Here is a 26,763-nt window from a genome sequence, read left to right on the forward strand (position 1 = left end):
TATTGAGCTTGTGTATGACGGCACTTCGGACCTGAATTAACAGGTCTGAGCTCATTCTACACATTAGGACATGGCTGGAACATGTAGGGGGATGAAGATACTTAGTTTTAACATTTTTAAACTCTATAGTCCCTTTAAGATATGTTGTAATCTAAACATAACTCTTTTCGTTACAAACTGAGCATCATGAAAAAGAGCCCCGTGCTCTCGTTGGGCCTTTCTTATGTAAAGTCCTGATTTTTAATGAATAAAAAGCTTGTAATATTTGCTTTGTTTCCATTTGTAAGGGCTGCATTTATCGCCAGTTTAGCATTATCTCGATACATTTGGTGATTGAGCCTTGAACAAAACTCCACGGTAAGTTTAATATGTGCAAATTCCGTTTCACTCACAAGTTTCCTAAGTTAGTTTCCTCTCCTGTGTCCTTCCCCTCATTCAATGGAGATTATGTTTGCTCGTACAGTGCAGGATTAGCCTCTCAAAACTCAACCAACAGCTTTGTACACATCGTTTACATGCATGTTATGGTGCTGAAAAGTCTCCTTTGTGGCTTGTCATTCATCTGATGCTCATGTGATGACAGTGAGAGTGTTGCTGCGGTGAAGTTTTGACAAAGTAAAACCTCAGAAACGACTTGTGTGGGGATTTTAATGAGCTTCACGTAAAACAACGGAGAGAGAGAGAGGGAGAGGGAAAGAAACAGAGACTTGCCATGTTAAAACAGCCATTTGAACCAGGATAATTGCTCTGGTATGGGCTTGTTAAGGGCGAGGGGAGAGAAGGATCCTTGTTGTTTGGAGACCGTGGAGATGGTGTAAAGCTGTCCCTGACATGATAATTTGCACTTTCTGTTCAATTTCTTTCATTGATTAATTGGTCACCTATCGAAGAACTGTTAACCACTGGCTGCAGCTCATTGTACAAGACATTTGATCTAAAATAGAGCTCTTCCAGAAATAATAGTGAACCATAATCATTATTAATTATTTTAGGAATCAATGTATTGATTTTGCCTTTGATTCTCTTAGATCTCAGAGATGGTGCTTTATCATTTTTCTTTTCATACATGTTAATGATTCATTATTAATATTTATTGTAATCATTTGTGATAGTATGAACACCCCATTTAAAAGTGGATACATCAAACAAAGCCCTCAAATAGAGAAGAAGTAGGCCTGTCATGATAACAAATTTGAAGTTTGATATATTGAGGCAGGAAAGTATCGCGATAAACGATATGATTGACTCTAACGATACTAGATACTGTCAACTCTCAGGCATAAAAAAGACAGTACAGACTTTTGTTCTAAAAGTGCATGATAATATCCTAAAATACACATAAGCTGCAATAAACATGGATGTAACTCAGTTTGCTTCAGTTTGAAATCACAGTTTTACAAAGAAAAAATGGGAGAATGCTAATAAATGTACAGACGATAAATATCCAGCCCAAAAATGTATCATTTAACTGTTATTTATTGAACGATAAGTCGATAGTCATTATCATGACAGCTTTACTAAAAAGTAAGATTTAGTTGGGGGGGGAAACACTCCTGAACAAACTGACTGGGATGCATCAGAGTGTAAAGCTGTCCTTTTATGAGAAAAATTAGTCATTCAAATAGCAAATAGTGCCATTTCTGTCAATGCTCAAACGTAGGGATGCACATTCTATTGAGGTTCTTTAACAGATTAATTGATCACCTTATCAGTGAAGTGTTAACCACTGGCTGCAGCTCACTGTGCAATACATTTTGACAAAACAAAAACTTTTTCTAGAAATGATAATGAACCAGAATCAAAATGGTTGAATGATTAACTCAATTCAGCAACTGAAATGGTCTATGTAGCGCCTTTCCACCTACATTAGCACATTAGCCACTCAAAGCGATTTACCCAAGACTTGTTTAGTTTCGGAAACTATTTCTTGATTTTATGTTTGTCTGCACTTAATTTTGTTAGATCTCAGCTGGTACTAGGGCATCAATATGAAAAAATTAACGATATGCGATAGGATATGCATATCATCCATCCATCCATTTTCTTCCACTTGTCCGTTTCTGGATTGTGGGGGCAGCTGTTGGCGTTGCCCAAATCACACTGCACCAGCCCCTATGGCTCCTCCTGCAGGTGGTGGGTCCACAGAAGGGACGGCCTCACGGTTCAAACCGGGCCTGTTGGTCTCTCATAAGGGGCTTCTGAACCGCTCTTTGTCTGACCCGTCACCTAGGACCAGTTTGCCCTGGGAGACCCTACCAGGGGCACGAAGCCCCTGACATCAGAGCTCTCAGGTTCATTCGGGTGCTCAAACCCCTCCACCACGTTAAGGTTCCAGGAGGGGTTTCTTTTAATCAATTGCAATAAATTGCTTAACCAATTAATTATGAACACCCCTAATCAGAAGTACATATTAAATCCCAAACTAATCAAACAAAGTCTTCAAATAGAGTATGAAGTAAGAAAAAGCAGATGGATCAGGTCCTGGTGTCAGACTTCTGGCTTGTTTTCCATGTCTTTTCCGTGACTCATGACTCGAGCATCAAACCAAAGCCTTGGGACTCGAGTTGCACATTCAGGACTCGGACTCGACGACATCTCTGTTGTTAAGCCACTGTGCAGCTCCACGTTATGCAACTGAACGAGTAAAAGAAGCCCGGGCCATAAAGAGGTGCTCACCCTGTCCCCCTCACCGCTGACCAGAGGCGTCCACATGATAAACAAACACACACCTCCGGCTGCCTCGGGGCGCTACTGTAAAATGGGCCTGGAATGTCCCGTAAGAGAAAACATTTAACAGCAGCGTTACACAATGATGTCCACAGAAGGCTCTCGGTCACCTTTAGCCCAGTACTGGTTCAGGCAATTTAATATGCTTTAGTGATTTGGCCTATAAATAGACAGCTGCTGTACCACAAGTGTTACCCAATAATTATAAAAAGATTATTACTACTTACTGCCGATTATATGACAATCTAAGTAATCTCATTCACTGCTTTTGACAGGACTCATTAGTGACCTCAAATCACAAATGTAGGTCTTCACACAATGGGTCTGAAGACATTTCTGCTTCACAACATGTAATAAAACAGCTATTTAGAACCGCTTTATTATGAAACGCTCAGCAGCCTCCCAGTTGGTTATTTTACATCAGAGATAAGATTTTTCTAGCATAAAACAGCACGTATAATGGAATCAAAATTGCAAAATGATAAATTGCTCTTAACATATCACAAATTGGTGGACAGGGTTTCCGCATGGCATTAAAAGTCTTTGAATGAATTATGTCAAACATTAAGGCCATAAACTGCATACATTCCTCAAAAATACAAAACCTATGCTCTGAAACCAATGCAGCAGCAGTTCTGACAGAAATTTTAAACAATCTTTAGCTCAAAACATGCCATTGTGTCCAATTTAGCTTTGAAAATCTAAATCCCCTCATTCCTCTGTTTGATTAAATGTTTACAAATCATACAAAATGAAATATACCAATTTTTGCATTTGTGTCATTAAAATATATTATTTAGGCATTAAAATAATTTGATTTGACTTGCTGCCACCTGCAGAAACCCTGGTGGAGCTTTGGGACTGAATGTCAATGTATCACAACAAGCTGTGACCCAAATAAGAACGTGAATTTCAACGTATAATGAAAAAAATTGTAGATGTTGATAGGATATTTCTGCACAGAATGCAGATGATTTTGATATATAAAGCTAGCAGTGCAATTCATCAATAGTCAATGTTGGCAACGGTGCGCTACCCACTTTCAGCTCCCATCTCACCAGTTGAGAAACACTGAGTTTATATGTATAAAAGTCGTTATTAATCCATAGTTTAGTCCTCAAGTCGTTCCTTTATCAGTTCAGCAGTTCAAGTTTCAGTCGTATCTCGCACGTGCTTCTGGATTGCTCTACAATGTGCACACTGTGAACTGTATCAAAATTTGCAAATATTCATCTCAAATCGCAATACTTAAAAATACATTTAAAAAAAATTCAACTGGTTTGTCCAAACGTTTTCACCTCTATCACACAGCACGATTCTATCATGCCTCAAAGATACATTTGCATGTCATTTACCTAAAGCGAAGCATTCAAATGTCTTTGTAGGTACTGAAGCACGTTGTCTAACTGGTGTAGCACCCCTTGGTAGAAATTATTTTCTTTAAAGATATTTAGGTGGAATGCTGTCAGCCTCTCATGTCACTGCAAATATAATCGATCACACTTTTGTTTAAAACCTTAAAGTAATGTGGACACGACATACCTTCAGTGTTTCTTCATACTTTAAATATTTCCCATCAAAACTCAATACTTATGTCCATAACAAAATGCCACAAATCTGCATCTGTCACAATCCAGTTCATTTGCTTTCTCCGTTTCTAAGTGAGTTCCTGAGTGGATTACACCGGGTCCAATCACAGTTCCATGACAAGAAACCAGGACAAAACTACGACTAATTGTTTTAAGTCATGTCTAAACCAGTTGGTCACAAACAACGACAACTCTAATTATAACCCAGGACAAATCCTTGACTAAAGTTGTTCTGAATCAGGACTAAAACAACACCTCACCTCGAAGTTTACTCACCTCACTTACAAAAAAATACAGAACTTTTGATTAGCACTAGGTCTAAACTGAAACTAAACCAGTCACACATTATACAGAAATATATATTTCTTTTATCACACAGATAAAAGAAAGCAAAACACAATGAAATTGCCTCTTTTTTACTTCGAATTTTTGTCACATTTTTGTTGTGTCTTCATCCTCGTTTTCTTCTTCATTTGAGGTGGGGGTTAAGAGTTTAATAAACTGTAATGGAAAAGCATTAAACAAGAATAATTGATTGATTGTTTATTCCGAGTTCAATGTACATTACATACACACGTTTTTACATTAACATGTGCAGCTCCTACGAAATTTTAACATGCTTTCATGACATTTCCACATGCTTCCATATAATACTTTACAAAAACTCGAAAAGGAGTGGGAGGAAGTATACTTATGAGTTCCCACCCCTGTACGTATCATAATTACTGTTGTTAACTGTGGTATTTTTTGCAGTGATCAAAAATACGTTTGCGGAAGTGAAAAGTAACTCCAGGTTCTTCCCTTCAAAATGACACAAAGCATATTCACTCTGATTTAGTTTGTTGAAAGTTGTGTTTTTAAAGCGGTGAGAGACAAAACTGGTATCGGTTCAGTATCAGATATTGGTAGCCGTATATCTGATAGCGTATTTTTTGGCTTTGATTGGTGCATCCCTCCTCAATATTGGATCAAATGTCCTTATTCGGGACAGTAGAAGTGCTTGTTAAAGGGGCTATATGCAAGTTATGCTTTTATACTCACTACTGCCACCTCAGGCCTTACGTGTAACTGCAGCTTCTATATTAAGCTCGTGCATGATGGCACTTCGGACCTGAATTAACACCTTTTTGAGTGAGTTGTGGTGAATAGGTCTGGGCTCATTCTGCACCTTAGGACATGGTTGGAACATGTAGGGGTAGGAAAATGCTTAGTTTTAACATTTTTAAACTCTGTATAGTCCCTTTAAACTGATAAGGAACCATTTTAATAGTGTGCTTTACTTTCAACTTAATATTTTCAATACAGGCCACAACTTTCCCTACATGTTTGGTTTGTTTGGTCGGCCCTCCACAGAACACTAAAATTAAAGCAACATTGATATAACCTAAAGTAAATTATCCGTATGGAGTGCTTTGAAAATAACTCAATCTTACAAAGAAAAAAAAATGTTTGTGAATCGCTCAGACTTTCGCACACTTCACACCCAAATATGTCAGTGCTGTAGCCCCTCCACAAATCTCCTGGCGTAGTGGAGCGATGAGCAGACAGTAGTCCATATTAGACCGTGGCCCAGAGCCAGTTCTGCAGCTGCTAAACAAAATGTCAGGGAAGATGGTCTGCTCTACTTCAGAGGCCAACAAACACAACCGCGACTTTCTCTGGAAAAATTGCCCCTCTAATTACCGAGAGATCTATTTTTGACCCCGCACCAAACCATAAATGACACTCAAACCTGTTTCTCTACAGTGGACGCCTTGTTTAGCCTATTAGTCATGTTATATGGCTAAAGTTAAAAGGGCTGTTCAAACGGCAATAAATACTGGCAATGGAAGGCGATAATTGCTCTAAATTTGTTTCTAAGTGAAAACATTGTGTCATCAATATCAATAATAACTGTTAGTAAATTCTAGTTTTTGATAGTCAGACTTATGAATATTCGACATACTGTGTTTTGATCTGAAATACATTTAAAAACAATGTCAAGCTACAAATTGACTAAGGTAGTATTTAGGGCTGGGTACCGTTAAATGATACCAGTATGGTATTGGGAAGAAAAAAAACGTTTTGGTACTACTGGTATTGAAAAAAGAAAAGTATCGATCGCAAGACACGGAAATTTGCTCTTTCTGCAGTGGGTAATCAAATAATGGATTTGGATGAAGAACTAACCTACTGAAATCTTGAATAGACCCTTTAATTGTTTGTTAACATTCCGGGCTTAGCTGGAGGCGGAAAGCTAGAGTCCTATCTATTTCCATTGTAGCTGTTGTCATAGTAACGATAAGCAAATGTCTAACTGTTGTTGGAAATATCAGATATTCTTTATTTTATCGTCTCAAATGTCGCTCCTCTTGTTCTTGCACCTTAAGCCACAACAGGATCACATTTTTTTAGTTGTAGTTTTACACTTATAATCGCTAGTTTTAGTTTAATCTTATTTCTCTTGATCACTTCCTGCCTCCAGCTGATGTCACAGATGATGTAAGCAGCAAGAAGGGGGCGTGGTTTTGCCGAGGGGGAAAATAGAATCTTTAAAGAAACACAATTTTCCCCTCTTTTTAGCCATTTTCTGGTGGAATATGAATTTATTTACCACACATAAATAAAGTCAAGTGTAAATCAGGCCCATATGGATATTTTCTCACAGCACATTGTTCAGTTGAAGTGAAAAAAACGGCAGTTGTAGCTAGCCCGATGCTAACATGAAGCATCAAGTTAGCATTCTCCGCTATTTATGTGTTTAGGGGCTGTTGAACCACTTTGCTCCACCCCATGTCTTTGTATCTTTATTTAGTAGAAAACTAAGTATCCAAAAAAGAAAGTAATAGTAACCAGCCATAGTTGTTTGTTTTTATAAGTTGAGAGTGATATTTTTGGCTTGTCCTGATACGTCCTGAAGCTTCACCAGTTTGGAGCTTTTATTCTAGCACACACAGCAGTGTCCAAATATGTTTTTGTCTATTATGGAATGTGCAACTATTTCCAAAATAGTGTTTTGACACCGCAGTCAAATACTTTTGTCTACCAGATGTTCAGGAAAAAGATCTAACTTTGGATGTAAAGTTGCAAAACAGTGTAAAAGTTGAATAATGTATTGTACTCTAGAGAAAAAAAGTATTGTTTTGTATGATACGCAAACTTGTTCTCGGTCAGTCAAGTTGAGTTATTTGTTGTATTTTAACTAACTTCTCCCCCCCTCTCTTCTCTTTTCTCTCTTCCAGTCTGTTCGAGCAAAGACATCCGCAACAATGTGACGAATCTGCAGTATTTGGAGAACTGCACCGTCATTGAAGGCCACTTAAAGATCTTGTTAATGTTCAGGACCAAAGCGGAGGACTTCCGCGGCATCAGTTTCCCAAAGCTCACCGTGGTCACCGATTACCTGCTCATGTTCCGGGTCTACGGTCTGGAGAGCCTCAGCGACCTCTTCCCAAATCTGACCGTAATACGAGGGAGCAACTTGTTCTTCAACTACGCCCTGGTCATTTTCGAGATGATCCAGCTCAGAGAGATCGGCCTGCACAGTCTCATGAACATCACGCGGGGCGCCGTGAGGATAGAGAAAAACCCAGACCTGTGCTACCTGTCCACCCTCGATTGGTCCAAGGTCGTGGACTCTGTGGCGGACAACTACATCGTGTTCAATAAGAACGATAGGGAGTGCGGAGACGTCTGTCCCGGGGCGGCCATGGGGAAGACCACCTGCCAAACCACCACCATCAACGGCCACTTCAGCGAGAGGTGCTGGAACCAGAAGCACTGTCAGAAAAGTAAGTCCCTCTTTAAACGAGATAGTAAAGGCGGTTGTTACTCGATCTGGAAGGTAGGCCTGTCACGATAACAAAATCTAAATGTATTGAGTCAGGAAACTATCGCGATAAACTATGTTGTTTAAAGACCTTAAAGGGACTACACAGAGTTTAATAATGTTAAAATTGTATGTTTTCCTCCCCCTACATGTTCCAGCAATGGGCTATATGCACATTGACCCCACGTGATTTCCGCCTGGACAGTCAGCCAGAGGCTGTCCTTCCTGTCTGTCATCTCTTCCCATTAAAAATTAGCAGGTCCCACAGAAATGAAGCAATAGCTTAAGATTTGGTAAAGGACAGCGAGTAAAAGTTCGGATGTGGCTGGAGCAGGTTAAAAAATATTACGTGAGACGTAACGACTTCACTGGAGGAAACTCCGTGTTCATAACGGTGGATGTTTTTGTCTTGAAGCTAACGCGGCTAACAAAATAAAAAATAAAACTAGCGCAAAGTTTTGAACGAGCCTGCGCAAAAAAGAATCGTCCTGTTAGTAGTTTAAATAATATTTACTTGTTTACATGTTATATTATCATTTTTCAACACTAGCCTTTAGCTCTAAGATAAAAGCTCCGCCCTTACGACAGCTGGCGTTTCCTTTGGGTGCTGGATTCACAGCGAACATGATGTTTGTAATACGTTGCTGTGACTGTCCATCAGTAACTCGTTGTCCTCAACCAGATCCTGAGCTATCGCTATTTTTGTGTGGGAACCTGCTAATTGTGAACGTAAACGACCAGCGACAGGAAGTGCTGCGTCTGGCTGACTGTCCAGGAAGACGTCACGTGGGGAAACTGTGCATATAGCCCATGTCCTAATGTGTAGAATGAGCTCAGACCTGTTCACCACAACTGCCTCTAAAATCCTGCACTGTCACTCAAAAAGTAGTTACTTCGGTCCAAAGTGCCGTCATGCACGGGCTTAATATACAAGGTGCAGTTACACATATGACCTGAGGTGGCAGTAGTGAGTGTAAAATGGCCATCTTGCATCTAGCCCCTTTAAAATGCAACAGAAAATAACTGTAAAGCTTAATGGGGACAGTAAAGCTTTGCTCGAAAAGTACTTAATCTTAAAATATCCCACAATGAACATGAAATACAATGAAACACAACTTACTTTGGGTGTAAAGTAAAGTATTACATGAGAAAAATGGGGGGAAAACATTTAAATAAATGTACTGACGATAAAAATCGAGCCCAAAAATGTGTTGTTAATTTGTCATTCATTTAACGGTAACTCGATATGATAATTATCGTGACTGCCCTACTGGAAGGAGACCTGAGATGGATCGAATTTTAAACCTTTGAGAAATGTTTGATGTGGTCGCTTTAAGGAAGCCATGTTATTTCCAGGGTTTTAGTTGTTTTTGTTGTAATGTTGTACCTCGACACTTAAAGTTTGAAAACGTGATCACAAAGTTTAATGGCTTCCAGATGAAAAAAAATCAGATTTAAACCTAGTTAGTATTGCAGTACTAGTAAATGGGGTATATCAACAGAGAGACCAGAGATTGTAGTTTCTCACATATTAAAGCAACCACTGATAAAGATGTAGTTTCTCACACATAAAAACAAGCACTGATAAAGCCTAATGTCGTAAAATGTTTTAAGTGTTAGTGTTTGGCTGCTGCTGGCACTCAGTCAGATGTAAATGTTAGGTTTCTGGCAGGGCTCGACACTAACTTTTTTCATGACCGTCCCGACACCGTCCCGAAAACCATTTGGCATCGTCCCGAAATGGATGTGAACCGTCCCGAATTTTATAGAGCTCTCGCCCTTTTATAGGGAAGAGGGGGGCATGCACACTCGCTTACATAAATATTAGGGCTGCAACTATTGATTATTTACATCGATTTGTCGAGTAATCAGATATGTATTGCATTTATATTGAAAAACTACATTTCATGACTTTAGAGCAGATTATAAAAGGAGAAAAAATGTTTTTAACAAAGGATTTTTCTGCTAGAAATAACATCATTTATTCTTAATTTCTTAGTTTGTCCCAAAAGCAGCAACATTTGACTCTCATTAAGAGACGCCTGTCCTTGTGTCCATGATGAGGAGAGAGAGAAGCTTCAGAGTGTCTTATATTATTCAGTACTTTTGTTCTTATTCAAGTGAAGTAGGTCCTGACTGGAAACAGAATCTTGAAATGTTCTGCTGAAGCTCAGGTGATTCATTTCTTTCCCAGGATCTCAACCAGAGGAGTTTCCTAAAAGAGGAGAAACATTTTAATTACTTTTGTCATAGTATTGCTATAGCAGGGATTAATGTGTCAGTGTTTATGGTTCATAAATGTATTTGTTGTGAGCAATGAAAGGATGGATATGAGAAATTTAAAGTACAGATGAAACAGTCTGACTGTTGGAGTTTTATTCTGCTTTTGACATAGTGTGACCACCATAAATAGTAATAAACAGACCAGTGGGACACTTTGGCAGAACTTTGAAGTACAGAGAAATTAGTTTAGTTTTTTATAGATCAGGTTTTTTTTTTGATCCCACTAAAAAAGACCAACCTTTTCATTATTACAACTTTTATAACACTGGGCGAGCAACAGATTGCAATATATTATTAAGCAGTTAAACACAAAAATCATGAGGGCTTCAGTGATAAAGTGGGACATGCAGGAGGAGAACGACACGGCTCTGCAGTACAGCCAAAAGAGGGACAGGTGGTCACTCTACGTAGATCTGTGTATTTATTTATCTTAATTTAAATCGTAGATACAGCGTAAAGATATTTAGCGCAAAAAACTTTGCAGCAACGGAGAAGTAGATACAGTAGGATGTAAAAGTCTGTGTTTGGTGAGGGGGGAAAGGAGAGAAGTTACCTTATCATGTCACACTTTGAAGTAACAGTGGTTGAAAGTGTAGATCGTCCTGATGGTAAATCCTCACTGATGCAGTTGTCAGTATTGTTGTGGCGGTAGCGGGGGAGTCGTGTCCTTTCGCCTCGTTCGCCTCCGTCCCGTCTGCGCCTCTCGTTGCGGAGTTTCTTCTTGTTTGAGCCGTGTTTTGATGATTACAATAGCCTGGTTCTCCGCTCCGCTACCTGGCTCTGCCCGGCTACGAGGTTTAGCACAGCGAGCTGCGCTCTGTTGTTTACAACCATAGAGCTGTGCTCTTCAAAAGCGGCCGTGCGGAAACAAGCGCCACTTAGTTCCGAGCGCGTAGGCGGCCCCGTTTCATACGGTTTTAATGAGAAATATTACTTAAGCAAATCATCGAAGCGGGAAAATATTATTCAAAGCATTTTACTAATCGAGTTCATCGATTTAATCGATGAATCATTGCAGCCCTAAAAATACATATATATTAAAAAGGCCTATCGTCCCGAGACCGTCCCGGGTAAGATCTCATCTCGTCCCGTGCATTTTTTTTCCCGTCCCCGGGACGACGGGACTACGTTAGTGTCGAGCCCTGGTTTCTGGGCTTTAAGGTGATCATTATGTGTGTAATGCTTTGTAATTTGTGAATGAAGCACCTACTTATCTCGCGCTCATGATCGTGCTGTTACTATCCACCCATTTTAATGCTTTAACCTGCGAGCTGGGTTTAATAACTGATAGGATCAATAGTGTCTCTGTTTATATCAACACTGCGTTGCTCCATTCTGGGCACGTTCGACCAGCGCAGTGTTTACAGTCGTTGACATCTATGACTGTAGATGTTCCAAAGCATAACTCAACTCGGTGAACTTCAGTCATAATTTTGCACTTATTAGAGAATCATTCACTTTGAGTATTCAGCATAACAATTTTTCATTCAGAAAAGTCTATTATCTGCCAAAAAATATGACCAAAACTGAATTTTCATTGGTCAGTTTTGACAAATGTTTAAACAAATAAAACACCAGAGCCAATGGTATTAAATTATTATAATCATCATGGAAAGGTAATATACCAAATGTCATGGTCAATCATCATGGTCTGACACCTGGTGAAGTTGGAAATCGTTACTGTGAAATAAACAAATGATGATTTGGCCCAAAACTAGGTCATCCTATGGCAGGGGTAGGCAGGTTTGCGTCAGTCAGGGCCGATTTTCATCATTGCCAAAACACAGAGGGCCAAGCCTCGCCATTGTAGCCTAAAGTTAGGAACCATTTTCTGCAAATGCCAACGTTTTACATCTGTGGTTCTAAAGTGGTCCGGCACCGAGCCCCGCCATTACCTTAATGACAAGCTGCGACCCAAATAAAACTATAGTTTGTCATGTATCGTATAAAATATTGCATTTTCCACTCATGTTTTTATTGAACAAGCCGTAGATTTGCTTTTAAGACTGAAATTATGATAAAACAACCCAATAATATTAATCTTAACAGACTCCATTGTGTTTCCGTGTAGTTTCAGATGGAAACTATTTAAAAAAAGCTCCCTATAGGCTCGCGACCCACTTTTTGAGTCCTGACCCACCAGTTGAGAATCACTGTTTTATATTATTTATTTATATATGACCAAGTGGGATGTTCTGCAAGGACATTTAAAAAAAAACTCTATAAAAAGACACTATTTCACACATTTTAGAGTACTTTAACAGGTATTTGATCCCTTATTTGTATAATCTTTATCAAAATCATATTGGGGGCCAGAGGTTCTGTGCTGGAGGGCCGGATTTGGCCCCCGGGTCTGACGTTGCCTACCCCTGTCCTATGGCATGCTATTGGCTCTAAAAACAAAAAGTAAAGTAGTAATTAAATCATATCCCTCCTCCAGGATAATTCCCGAATATTTTGTTATTTATTTGTTTATTTATTATTAACAGAATATAAATTTGTCACCTTCCTTTTTATCAAAATAAGTTTGAGCCCTACTCACTCGCTCGCACAGTAACAAAACACTGGTAAAATCCTTTTAGACTCTTTTTTTACCTGCCCTTTTCCTCGTCCTTTTATCAGACATGTTTGTCATCTGTATTATTTGTTAACTGTGCACCTATGTCATGTCCAGTCCAGTTAGAGGTGAAGAGCTGGTCGACTGTCGCACAGTGGCTCCCTGACCACTGTGGCTCTGGCTGTGTTGTGTAACTGTTGTGTACATTCGCTTGTCGGCGTGTGGTTTAAAAGGTCCTTATCGCCTGTTTGTTTAGTGTGTCCTGTACAGCTGAGTACTCTGCCCTACTACCACGTCTGCCCTCAGCCTAATTACTTAATACAGTCTGATAGTGATCGCAATAGGCCCTCGAGGACTTCAGTCGTGGAGATGCGGTTGATGTTAAAGGGGAAAGTCTTGTCAACTGATGCGGGTGACCGTGAAATGTGCCCAAGGGTATTTTAGCTTAAAATATTAGGATTCAGCTTGAACATAATGTAATTCTACTTAACAAAAATAAATGATTCAAGAAAACAAATCTCATTTTTATCTTTATTAGTCAAGTATAGTTTAATATGTGCATTGAAGTTTAGTGTTTTTTCTAGTTTAAACATGTTTTACACCAAGTTTAAACATAATTTTGCCCAATTTAGGTTTATTTAGACCTGTTTTAGTCCTGATTTGATCTTGATCTTGGCCAATGGTGCTTGGAAGGTCAAATATTTTATGACAATGATGTACTTGGAGGGAAAAGTTCGAGAATCACTGCAGTATACAATAGGAAAAAAAACAAATACAAAGCTCAAGTAATAGTAGATAAAATAAATGGTTTGATTTCTATTTCTAAAATGTTATAAACCTTCAATTCGTAAGAATTCAAATTTGGGAATACAAATGTTTGGCACAATATCACCAATAAAGCTTTTCAAGACGATATGCCACAAGAAAACAGCTTGCGCAAGACTCTTCTCCATAAATAAACATAGAAATAAATTGTCATCATTGAAAGTAGCTTAGTCCCACCTCTATTTATAAACGTCTTGAGGAATGATTCATAAATGAGTGCTATTGTTTGCTGAAGGATCAGGACTTGACCCAGACCGGCTCAGAGCTAATCTCCGGGCTTGGCCTGGGTTTGGGCCGGGCTGCGGCCTTGTGGTCTGGGAGCCGCGGTTTGTGCCCGCTTTCACTAAGGCATGAAAAGAGCCGTTAAGCCTCACAGGCGACCGCAGGCGCATTCAGACCGGCCCGTTAATGGCTTTTATAGGCACGCTGGTGTTTTTGTACTTTTCCTAAACTTTATTGCTTCCCTCTGTCTTCATCGCTGTTATTGAGGTCAGGGATTCACCGAATGGGGCTGAATTGTTTTTCCAAATTTGTTTTATTATGGCTTTCAGTTTGGACAATCACACAAATCGTAAACCTGCGACTAAACCGGTTTATTCCGGTTCATGTTTGTCTGGGTTTGGGCCTGTGATGGTCCGAGGTTAAGGCATGGCTTCTGACTACTCCAGTAAGAATGTTATTTTTCTAAGTAACTTTATCACAGCCTTTCTGGCAAATTTACACCATTTTAAAATATGAGTCAAGTTGTTAAGACCATATTTACCCAGAATATTTATTCATCATATAAACAAACTGAAATATTCACATGATTTTGAAGCAGAAAAGCTTCATTTGTGATTCAGAGTCTATTCAATTACTTTATCACTGGGCCAGATTTGTCGGAGGTCATTGGCCACTGTGCCTGGTCAGTTGGTGAACCTCCCACCGCCACGTATACGCCAAACGTATTCATACTTTTGGGATAAATAAATGAGAATTTCATTATCATCACTGCTTGAATATAATAGAATTGGGCCTACGTAAACATAAATGTTTTATTATATTCCAGCATTATAAGGCTTTAAAAAACATTGCAATAACAGATTAATACAGAGTAATTAAGAGCCTGATAATTAACTAGGGCCTCTCACAGCTAAACCAGGATTAAGCTAGAGCAAAAACATGCAATGTTAGGGAGAGAGTTACATGTGAGACCTGTACATCCCAAACAACATGACTAACTCCTGCAGCCACTGCTCCTCACAGCTGAGCAGAGAGAGGGCTGACCAAACACCTGAGCCGCTGCCCTGTCCAGACCTCGCGCTTTACGAACCCACTCATTAACCCTTATTAATGTTGTGCTTTAATATTAAATGCACCAGCAGTTATAGCGGACGCGAGGTGTGGTCCAGTGCCCAGACGCATCTGTGGAAAACATGGCCCGAGCCAAGACCAGTGGGCGAGGAAAGCCCTTCTCTTTGGTCCTCACGGCGGGGAGACAGGGAAACCAATGGAGACTTAACGAAGGCAAAGCTTCCCGCCTTTTTGTCCTTTTTTGGAACATACTTTGTGGGAAGAGATTGAGCTGCCGTCATGGATTCTCTCTTGATTGGAATCATTAATGTATAGATACAGACGGCTTCTCGTCATAGAAGGGGGCGTGGCTTCGCCGAGGGGGAAAATAAAATCTTTTGGGAAACACAATTTTTCACTCTTTCTAGCCATTTTCTAGTGGAATATGAACTTATTTATCACATAAAAATAAAGTCAAGTGTAAATCGGGTCCATATGGATATTTTCTCACAGCAGATTGTTCTGTAGAAGTGAAAAAACGGCAGTTGTAGCTAGTGCTAGCTAACCGCTAGCATTATCCCAATGCTAGCATGTAGCATCACGTTAGCATTCTCTGTTTTTTTTTATGTGTTTAGGGGCTGTTGAACCACTTTGCTCCTCCCCATGTCTTGTATTTTTATTTAGTAGAAAACTATATTCATAATTCAGCATTTGTTAAAGTAGTTTTTGAATAATTAGAGAAAGTTTAGATCAAAATTGTTTCCTCCCTTAACTGTTTGCAAACGTGAACATATATGGCCGATTCCAGAGATGCCGTCTGTATCTATATGGGAAGTGAGCTATGATATTTAAATATCATTGCGACCAGTGGTTCTCTGTAGCTTCAACTTATCATCAAAATTTGACCCCAAACTATACAGGCTTTATATAAGAATTTGTATTATGGTGTTAACAAACTAATTAACTAGTCTCTTTAACTCAGTAAAACCAAAGCTTTTACTACAGTGCCTGCTTCAGGAAGAGGAACCATGTAACCAGCAGCACCAGAGGTCATTAAGGGTCACTTCTATTTTCCAAACACTAAAACAACACTGTAACTCTGGCTCTACTCCGGAGTTCAAAGTCGCAGCCTGTTTGCGGTCTGCTCCTACATCGGGGCTAATTCGAGCGCGTCTGCAGAAGCCGCCACTAATTTCCCGTCCCTTTTGCACTAAATCGGGTGCGTCCTCTCGGCAAAGTGGCGAAGCGCGGTTGCAGGAGAAGCTCATTAGGAAAAGATGATTAGATTTGGCTGCGCGGACGACACGACAGGCTTTTCAAAGTGCCCAGTACATGTCACCACTGCGCTCCGAGCTGGATAAGTGATATTCTATAATAGAGCTTCAACTTTTTACCACAAAAAACTGGGACAAAATCTGACTTTTGTAGCTTAGTTAAGTTTAGTTTAGTTTGTATACTCAGAATTAACCTTTCCTGAAGAAGATGCCTTTGTTTCTGATTAAAAAATACAGTCTACAGGTATTGTTTAGGCTTTGTGGTGCCTCATAGGCCACAGTCATCAATTAAGAGAAATAAATCTTGAACATTTCATGGCTTATCTGTTTGCGTACGGTAAATTGTTATTCAACAAAACACATTGACTGATAGCATCTTGCAGCGCTTCGCCTTATCATAATTACATCTCTGGCTTTTTACGTGGCGCATCTAATCAGTGCTTTATTTCCTTCTGAAAATTGAGTTGAAATTATTATCGGTGTTGGGCAATATTGCTGTCAGTTTACTTTAATGAGACCATTCTCAGTGCCAGTATTTCCCACCCCTGAAAATGGGCACTTTATTGTGGTTTGGTAATCGCTCTTACGTGACTGTTTGGCGGTGGTTTGACGTCAGACAAAGCTGTTCAGGTTTCCTTTAGATGTTAGTTGAGCATTTTACCCTTCTCACACGTTTCAGACATGTTTGTAGAGGCATTAACTACAGGATCAGGGTTTCTACAGGGCTTTGAAAAGCATTATTAAATTAATTGTGCCAAAGTTTAGGCATTAGAAATCATTAAAACGCATTATATTCAACTAAAGCAGGCATGAGATAATTTTATTGGGGGTGAATAATGGCATTGCTCCACTATTATTTTAAGTTTGTTATCGTTATGGTTAAAGTTATGGTCAAACAGGCTAATCTTAAGAAAGGAACAGGCCACCGTTTTTCCATACTGTGATATGTTCTTACTTGAGCTTAGACAAGTTGATGCGTACCTCTCAGTCTTTGTACGTGCCCGTGGAAGAGCTTGGTATCTTCCAACTTCACCCCCGTTTGGAGCTATAGGAATACATTGGGAGAGGCCAAATGCTGAAAACATCTCAATATCTCAAACATCTCTTTTGCGTGACTGAGGGCACGCACAAAGACCAGACAGGTACGCATCAACTCGTCTAAGCCCAGGTAAGAACATATTTCAGTATGTAAAAATGGTGGCCTGTGCCTTTTAAGAAAGAAATCTGAACAGATTTTTTTGTGAATGAAAAACAGGCTTCACGAGTTCACACTTTTTGGAACTGTCCTCACATAACAGCTTACTTTTAATTGATATCCGATGTTTGTGGACCACAGTTACGCCCTGACCCTGTACTTGCACTTTTTGGAGTACCTCCAGTAACTGCTAATCTAGTTAACAAGCAGAAAACCGTTATTAAATTTGCCTCGGTGCTATCTGGAAGACTTAATTTGTTACATGATTTGATACATGTCCAATTGGAAAAAAAACAACGAATTTGAACTAAAAGCTAAAACCTTCCCTTTTAGTTCAAATTAGATTTTTTTTTCCCAATTTTCATCTGATATGGGATCAGTTTCTGACAATGGTTAAATGTTCAAACGTTCAAAAACTTTTATAAAAATAATAATAAAAAAATAAACTACTCAAACAATGGCTAGGAAAAGCATTAAAGGTGCTACAGGATCAATTGTTTTTCGAGGTTCGTACCAGAAACTGTCCAGAATCCCCAAAACGGTTGATTCTGGAGCATCATAGAGGCCACTGTGAGGAAAAGCAAAGGTGCCATGCTGCACCCATAACGCCACTGAGTCGCTAAAAAGTCAAATATGCACAAATAATATCAAACGTTTTTTATTTCCACATAAAAAGTGACATAGTGCACCTTTTAAATTTGACTTTCTGCCATCTGTAAGTGTGCACGTTCCTCCTCACTGAGCCGGGATACTTAAAAATAGCGCAGATTCGATATTCGTGACCATTATAACAGCATTATTAATTCTGCTGCCTTTCTTCTTTCTTGCGTCTAAATATAAACAAAAGTAATGGCTTTTGGACCGTGCACTTGTGGCTTAGTCCAGTCCAAAACCCTGACTCAGAAATAAATTCAACTTGACAAGGTAACACTAATTTAGTTAAATGCTTTAGTTCAATGTCCACAGTGAGCCTCTCCATTCATTCAGTCATATGATCTTATGCAGGAGGGGAGCGTCCTCGTCCGGAGCGGGCTACTTTTGGCCTCACAATTGGGCGAGTATTGCTTTGAATCACAAGCTCTGCGGGTCAGGTGAGGTCCCAAAACAGGCATCGGAGTCTAAATTTACCCCCGGAGTGAAGTCACGTGACCCGTATCGACCAACGAGAGGCCGGCAGGGTCCCTCAGTGCGTGCGTGTGTAGACCAACCGGGGGTTATAAATCTCTGGCGTCACCTGAGCGGAGTGGACACGCTGGGCCCCGGCTATTGTTTTGGTGCCGGTGCCTGGAGACGGTAGAGTAACAGAGTGGCGTAATCACCAATATGAAGACATCCATCATTGGGACGGGCGCTGCTATCGGGCGGAAACCGGGGGTCACAGACGACACGAGGGTTTACATGCGAGGCCTCACGACAGGACAGTGGCTGCTGTTTGTCAATTAGGATGTGGACTCTGGGGCCGGTCCTTCATGGTTTATGTGTTTGAGAAACATCGATTCTGATTCTGATTGACCACATCATTTTAATGCCGTGGCAAAAAATGTAATTTGTTCGACTGTGATATTGAGATGGAGACTGTGTTGTCACCACAGCTCATTTTCCGTTGCTGTAATGTTAAACCCAAAGGAGATTTGAACCTCTTAACCCCCACCTACACAAGCACATTTTCTGACATTATTATACAGGTATAGATACAGACGGCATCTCTGGAATCACCCATATACGGTCATGTTTGAAAACAGTTAAAGGGGCTAGATGCAAGTTAGCCATTTTATACTCACTACTGCCACCTCAGGTCATACGTGTAACTGCAGCTCCGAATGTACAACTTTTTGAGTGACAGTGCAGGATTTTAGAGGCAGTTGTGGTGAACAGGTCTGAGCTCATTCTACACATTAGGACATTGTTGGAACATGTAGGGGGAGGACAATACTTAATTTTAACATTTTTAAACTCTGTATAGTCCCTTTTAAGGGGGAAAACAATTTGGAGAAAAATGTAAACTTTCTCTAACAACACATGGAAACTAGGGCAGGGCGATATGGCCAAAAATCTATAGCACGATGTAAACAAAAGGAAATATCAAGATAACGATATATTTGACGATATAATTGACAAAGGACAAATTACTTCAGAACCCCAGCCTTACACCTATTGTGAAGATTAATTCAGTGATATTTTATTTAGGGTTTTTTTCCGACACACTCATTTCCTCGTAAATATAATCTACTTGAAGCAGTTTACATCCTTCATTTAATTTAACCTTTTAAGCCCCTGTATAAAAATATATATATATTGCAATAGCGATATACAATACGACATGGTCCACCCCTAATGGAAACACAGGGAAACATTTCAGATCAGTGTTGTAAGTCTTAGCTTTCAAATGAGGCGTGTAGACTGTAAGAAGTTTTTAGATTTGAGTGAAGCCGAACTGGAGAAAGTGGGGGGTTTAGAGGTTAAATGCACAAGTACTCAAGCCGGAGCTCAATTAAAATTATTCCGACTCTGTGCTGTGTAATATGTAATGTAGCATTTGTGATCCAGCAGCGAACGTACTTGTTCCATGTCTCTTTTTTGGAATATTCTTTGGCTGATGTTACAAAAGAAATGGAGGATTTGCCTATTATGTTTAATTTATAACATTAGATCATGGAGACTGGAATTGGTTAACACAAGGTTTAGCTTGAAGGGTGAAAAAAAGTTGATTTTCGGGGACGGAGCAAGTTTATACTGTTAAAATATTCCAATTGCAGCTTGATTTATTATAATGTAATGCCAAACCCGAATCAACAATCTATTATCCATATTACTTGAACAAACAGCACACTCATTCTATATTTAAGTTGTACTTTAAATAAAAAGAGGGGTAAAAACACCAATCTTGTTTTCTAGGGGGCCAATATTGTACTAGATCTGCTTTCGGCTGATACCTTCCCGATAAAAGGCTGATATCTCCAGAACCAAAAATTATAGACTTCCCGTGATAGACTTCTCAGTCAGAGCCTTAAAAATTATCCTCCCACAACTTCCAAGGCCTCCGGGAATCTGAGAAACATTGCGGTGAAAATCGATCACAACTTTGTAGTCATCGGATCGTTAAATCATTTAATTTATTCTGCAGACTTTAGCGTAGGACTTCGTACCCATAGGAGACTGTTTCTGTTTTGGAATCTGCTGATTTTTGTCTTTCAAACGAATTCCATCTTAGTACTTACTAAACATGAAGGACCAGCCATATACTGTATAATAAAGTGCCTAACAAAGCGCCACTGAACATCAATATCCCCAAAAATCTGCCTTAGAAAAACACATTTTGGTCAACCTTTTTTTCAATTTTACCTCCTGTTTATTATCCAGTTCCACTCTCCACTTTTTCCGTGTGTTTGTTTTTTATCCAAATCCAAGCTGTGCATCTAAAGTTGGACTCCAACTTGTTCAGACTTGTTACATGAAGGCCCGGCTTCATTCACACTCAGGCGATCCTTCATATCTGCATCTTCAGCCTGTCACCACTCAGACATGTGACCACAGGGCGAGAGGTGGTCCCACCAAGCCCCCAGTCTCGGTCCCAGAGTCCTGACCCTGAGTTCTTGTCGGTCTATTCCTCCCACGCAGGTTTCTCCTCACACTGGCGCCTGCCTCTTCCCCACTCTCAACAATGTCCCGCTGTCGATCCGGGAAGCTTTCTCCCCGATTGTTTCCGGTCTTTGTGCGGTGAATTTCCTCTCCCGAGTTATGAATGAAGACTGGGACACTGGCCGCAGCCTTGGTCTCGCAGCCGTGGCCCTTTGAAGTGACCAAAAATACCAGCGGCTGAACCCCGGAGGTCAGCAATGCCGGAAAAGCAGACGATCGTAGCCAGCGGTCTGAGCACACTGTAGGGAAATGGCAGGATATTGTTACGAGGCGTTATTATTTTTGGATGGAAGTTACCCCTGCAGTGCGCGAGGGCATTGGAAGACTGGCTTATTTTATGGACTCATTCAAGTACGTGTGACCAGGTTTCTGTGCCAAGGCCTTGCAGTTTGTCGTCTGTACGTGCTTCCGTTAGGTCATAGTGTTAGGTAATAACGTGCTCAAGCGCAACTATGCAGATGTACGTGTCACTGGCGGCAGGTGAACATGAGCCTGTAGATTCACTCTGTCTGTACATTGAACAGATCTGTTTGTGGATGCAACACAACTTTCTCCACCATGGTTTGAAAATAATGCAATAAATATAATAATAATGAACAGTCCTAAAATTGAACAGCAACATTAAATCAATAACATCAGAAGCATCTAACCCAGTGTTTTTCAACCTTTGTTGAGCCAAGGCACATTTTTTTCATTGAAATAATCACGAGGCACACCACCAGCAGAAAATGTTCTCATCAAAGTGTCTTGACTAGGAACACCGTATAGTTTCACTAGCCACAATGCCTCAATACATCACTAATTCTCTTGTCTCAAAGAAATTAACTACCTGATATGGAAGACTATAACTTGGTTACTCTGCCGATCACTAGACAGCATAGACACTCGAAAAAGGTACATTATTTGTGGATAATAATGCATTTGTTTTAATAAAAAAAAACTAGGTGAGATTGGATAATTTCCCAAGGTACACCAGACAATATCTCACGGCACACTAGTGTGTCACGGCACAGTGGTTGAAAAACACCATTTAAAACATTGCCACGATCAAAGAAGTGAACCGGATTCTATTCATGCACCGGTTAGACGACTGTAACGGCTTTTAGTCTAGTCACCCAGAACATAGACTTTAAAGGGACTATACAGGGTTTAAAAATGTAAAAAATATTTTTCCTCCCCCTACTTGCAGTCCTAATTTCTAGAATGAGCCCAGACCTGTTCACCACAACTGCCTCTAAAATCCTGCACTGTCCCTCATTCGGGTCCGAAGCACGAGCTTAATATAGAAGCTGCAATTCCGCATAAGACCTGAGGTGGCAGTAGTGAGTATAAAATGATCAACTTGCATCTAGCCCCTTTAAGACCGCAGCAGTGCATCAAGAACACTGTTGCACGAGTCTAGAATGGCATGACCATATTAGTCCAGTGCTCAGGTCTCTGCTATGGCTTCCAGTCACTCAGAGCATAGACTTTAAAACATGTTGGAGTCGTCTCAGCTCTGACAATGACAGGTCTCCTGCTGGTTCCTGGTGTTAAGACTAAACGCATTTCGTTTAATCTCTTAAAGGGGGGGTATTATGCAAAATCGACTTTTTCAAGCTTTACATCATGTTATTAAGTCATTCCCTCATTAAAAACATGCCTGAAGTGTTGCCTTAGCACATTCACGTATTTTCGAGTAATCTGTAAAAACTCTGATGGCGGCCATTTTAGGGATAAAACGCCTGATTCCTTCAGGAAACGCCTCCGACCTCCAGGATACGCCTCCAACCTTTCGTCACCAGCCGAGTAACCAACCACTGCTCCTCAGCAGAACCCCCTCCCCGCAGTGTCTAGCCCTAAGATGTAAACAGAGTCATCATGGAGGATTAGCTTCATGTGTTGTGAACCGGAGCCACAGTAGACTTTTACAAAGACACACATCAGTGTTTGTTACCGAAACACCCAGGATTAAAACCGGTGACAAGAACGCTTATTTCAGTGTCTGGTTCTGCGCTGGGCCTTGATGATGCCCAGAGCCTCCGGAGAAAGCTAATGCTAAGCTAAACCTCGAGTCATCACGTGAAAACGAGAAATATGCACACATAAAGTCAATAAAACCACCACACACATAAAGAACCGTTTAACAATGATCACACACGGAGCCTGGCTTGTTGATTGTGTAGTTTATTGCTCACATTTCATCTACAATGGGTCGTAGCCGAGTGGTTTTCTCCCGGAGCTAACAAGCTAGCCGCGACAAGCTAACGGGAAAATTCACTGAATACAAGCAGCATATTATGCATTGAAAACGTCACTAAAACAGGCAACTGCTTGAAGCAGCCTTTATGATGATCACACACTGAGCCTGGCTTGTTGATTGTGTAGTTTATTGCTCACATTTCATCTACAGTGAGTCGTAGCCGAGTGGTTTTCTCCCGGAGCTAACAAGCTAGCCGCGATAAGCTAACGGTAAAATTCACTGAATACAAGCAGCATATTATGCATTGAAAACGTCACTAAAACAGGCAACTGCTTGAAGCAGCCTTTATGATGATGACACACGGAGCCTGGCTTGTTGATTGTGTAGTTTACTGCTCACATTTCATCTACAGTGAGTCGTAGCCGAGTGGTTTCTCCCGGAGCTAAGGCACTATTAGCCGCGACAAGCTAACAACCTTCACCTTCACAACATTCATTGAAAACAGGCAGCATATTATGCACAAATAACGTCAATAAAGCAGGCAACTACTTGAAGCAGCCTTTACGATGATCACACAATGAGCCTGGCTTTACACATTTGTGGTTTATTGCAGACTTTTCATCAACAATGAGCTGTAGTCGATTATAACAAGCTAACGGGTAACCTCGAAAAACCACTGTCCACCTGCACAGATAATGTCTTTGAATCGTATGGGCTCCTGCAGATCCTGGTGTCGTCCATGGGGGTATAGTTAGAGATCCATAGGGCATGGCAGATGCAAAGAGATAGCCTCCAAACAGCAGTTATTTTTCAGGCAAGAGCCCCGTCCAAGCGTCCGGTGTGGAAGGTTTGTCTCCAAATAATATCCTGTGTGGCCATTGTTCACAAAGTGATAAACAGTAGCTCCTTTCCAACAATAAAAAATAAAATGCACCAATCGTAGTTTCAATACAGTTGAGACAACGAGCGCAGTGTTGTGATGCCACAGACAGTGTGTAGAGGGGGCGTGTCGGAAAGGGTCAGAGGTTCTTAAAGAGACAGGGGCCTATTTCAAGTCATTTGCTACTTCCATTTTGAAAGAGCAATTTTATACAAGGCAGTTATTCTAATTTACTGCATTTACAGACCAACAGAAGGTTTCGTCATCATTGTAGTGTGATATAGACTGGTGCTATGTGGCTGAAAAAAGCATAATACCCCCTCTTTAACCCCCGTCTTAACCAAATGCATTTTCTTCAGTTCAGCTCAAATCAGCCTACAGGCCAGTGTAGCGCCTCATTTGAAAGCTTAGACCTACAAAACCCATCTAAACTGATCTTTTTCCCCATGTTGTTGCTGCGCTTTTTAAACATTTATTCATGACTTTTTTGTTGTGTTTTTGTCACATTTTTGCCACATTTTCATCGCTTTTTTTGGTGTGTTTTCATCCTCATTTTTGTCTCACTTATGTCACTATTTTTTTTACACCTTTTTCCTTTGGGTAAAGCCAAACTGGAGAAAATCCGCTTGGTTCAGGTGTGGGTTAAGAGGTTAATTATTTAACAGGACAATGTACAATTACATTAAAGCTGCTCTACCCGAATTACTCCATTACCAAACTGTGAAAGTTGGTGGTAGTTGAATAAAATCTTCCCGATTGTTCACTTGAGGTCATTAGGATCACATGTCAGCCGGAGTCCAGAGCTAAGCAGAGTTCAGATGTTAAAAGAGTGGGCTGCGAATGCAAACTCTGTGCTAATTTAGCCTCTGACTTCCTGCTTTGGGGAAAGCAGGAAGTGCTACATTTGAACACATAACGGCGCATATGGCCTGTTTTTCAGTCGGTCAGTAATGTTGCGTTTACATTGTAGGTCTGTGTTGCAAGAAGAGGTTTACACTACTGAAAGAAATTATTGGATTACCGCAGCTTTAAGTTCAAGAGCAAAGATGATTACCGGTCTCTAGCTTTTTCTTGCTCATTTCCATCTGTAATCCTCAGGGACAAGGGCAGAGGGACAAAGTGCCAATACCGCCTTTGCTCTGCCCGATCCCATCAGACCTCGGAAGCTAAGCCGGGAAGGACCTGGCCGGTGCTTGGATGGGAGACCGTTTGAGAACACCAGGAACAGTAGTTTACCACCACCGAGTATGGCTTGAATGAATAATGACGAGAGTGTAGCGCTTTGAGCAACTTAATCACCATTATTAAAGTGCAGATTATCATAGTTGTAGTTCATTCAGTTTTCCCCATCGCATTCATAACATTATAGAACTCCTCCTCAGTCTCGTACTCATAAAATAGACTACTATAATCACACGCCTTACCAGACAATACTCTCAACCCTTACTGGATAGAATTATGTTTTCAAGGAAGCATCTCCACATTCTTTTAGGTTCACAGTTTTACGCATAGTCCCTTTAAACAAAATAACTGCGAACTGTAAAAAATATATACAGTATTTATTGTATTTAATTAAAGTGCATCAGCATAAACAAACCCTTTCTCTAACTGAAAAGTCACTGTGCAACAAAGATTATTAAACATCCAAATTATTTATACTGTATTTGGATTGAGCTAATAAAACAACAGAAAACCTGCGGGTGGGCTCTGTTCCCTTTGCACAGCAGGCCATTCTTCCCCTGAACAGAGGTCAGAGAGCTAAAAATAAATATGAAATATGAATTGATTTGACCGACTAACTCGATTTTTAAATCAAATCGATTTTTTTTTCCAGCCCTCGAAGCGACCAGGCTCTTCCATGTTTTCCCTATTTTAAAGTTACACGATCCAAGTCTAGTTGCACAAAAAATAAGATATTACTGCGCAGACGTCGAAGCGCTCGTACGGAGTTATTACGCCTTACAATATAGTGCCCCTTTTTATCTGCTTAGAAAATCGACATGTTTAATTTTGTGTAACTAGACTTGGATTGTGTAAATACTCGAGTAACCGTATTTAAAGAGGGAAAACGTGGACGAGCTTGGTCGCTTCTAACTTCACCCCGTTTGGCCCCAGTAGAGGAGAGGAGGAGAGGCTAAATGCTAACGACATCTTTGGTCTTTTTGCGTGACTGAGCGCACGCACAAAGACCAGACAGGTACAAATCAACTCGTCTAAGCTCCGTGTATCTCAGTGTGGACAGGCCTCACCTCCTAACAGTGTTTCAATCCAGGCTGAAAACGGATCAAAGCAAAGGCCTAAATTATAGAGACTGAGCTATAATTTGCTCTTTGGTGTTACTGTGATTGCCTTTGTGATATTTAACCTGTGTTTGTGTCTGGAGCCAGAACAGATAATGAAGGATTACTTAATACTTGTTGATTTATATTGAACAGTCTGTCGTTGTAGCCCGATTATGAATGAGTTATTGATATCATGTCGCCTTAAGCTTTACCAACATCTACTCCATGCTCATAATGCAGCCATTGTCTG

General features: G+C 40.3%; 1 protein-coding gene across 1 annotated transcript in view; it reads left to right on the forward strand.

Annotated features, from left to right (window-relative positions):
• Positions 1-26,763, forward strand: part of insra (insulin receptor a) — a gene marked incomplete at its 5' end in the record, with an annotated part of 94,487 nt that overhangs the window by 13,809 nt on the left and 53,915 nt on the right. The window contains one exon of the mRNA XM_079569688.1: positions 7,538-8,086. Coding sequence (XP_079425814.1) covers positions 7,538-8,086 — 549 coding nt within the window. The remainder of the gene's footprint in view (positions 1-7,537; positions 8,087-26,763) is intronic.

Source organism: Gobius niger (assembly GCF_951799975.1).
Source record: "Gobius niger genome assembly, chromosome: 13".
Taxonomy (NCBI): Eukaryota; Metazoa; Chordata; class Actinopteri; order Gobiiformes; family Gobiidae; genus Gobius; species Gobius niger.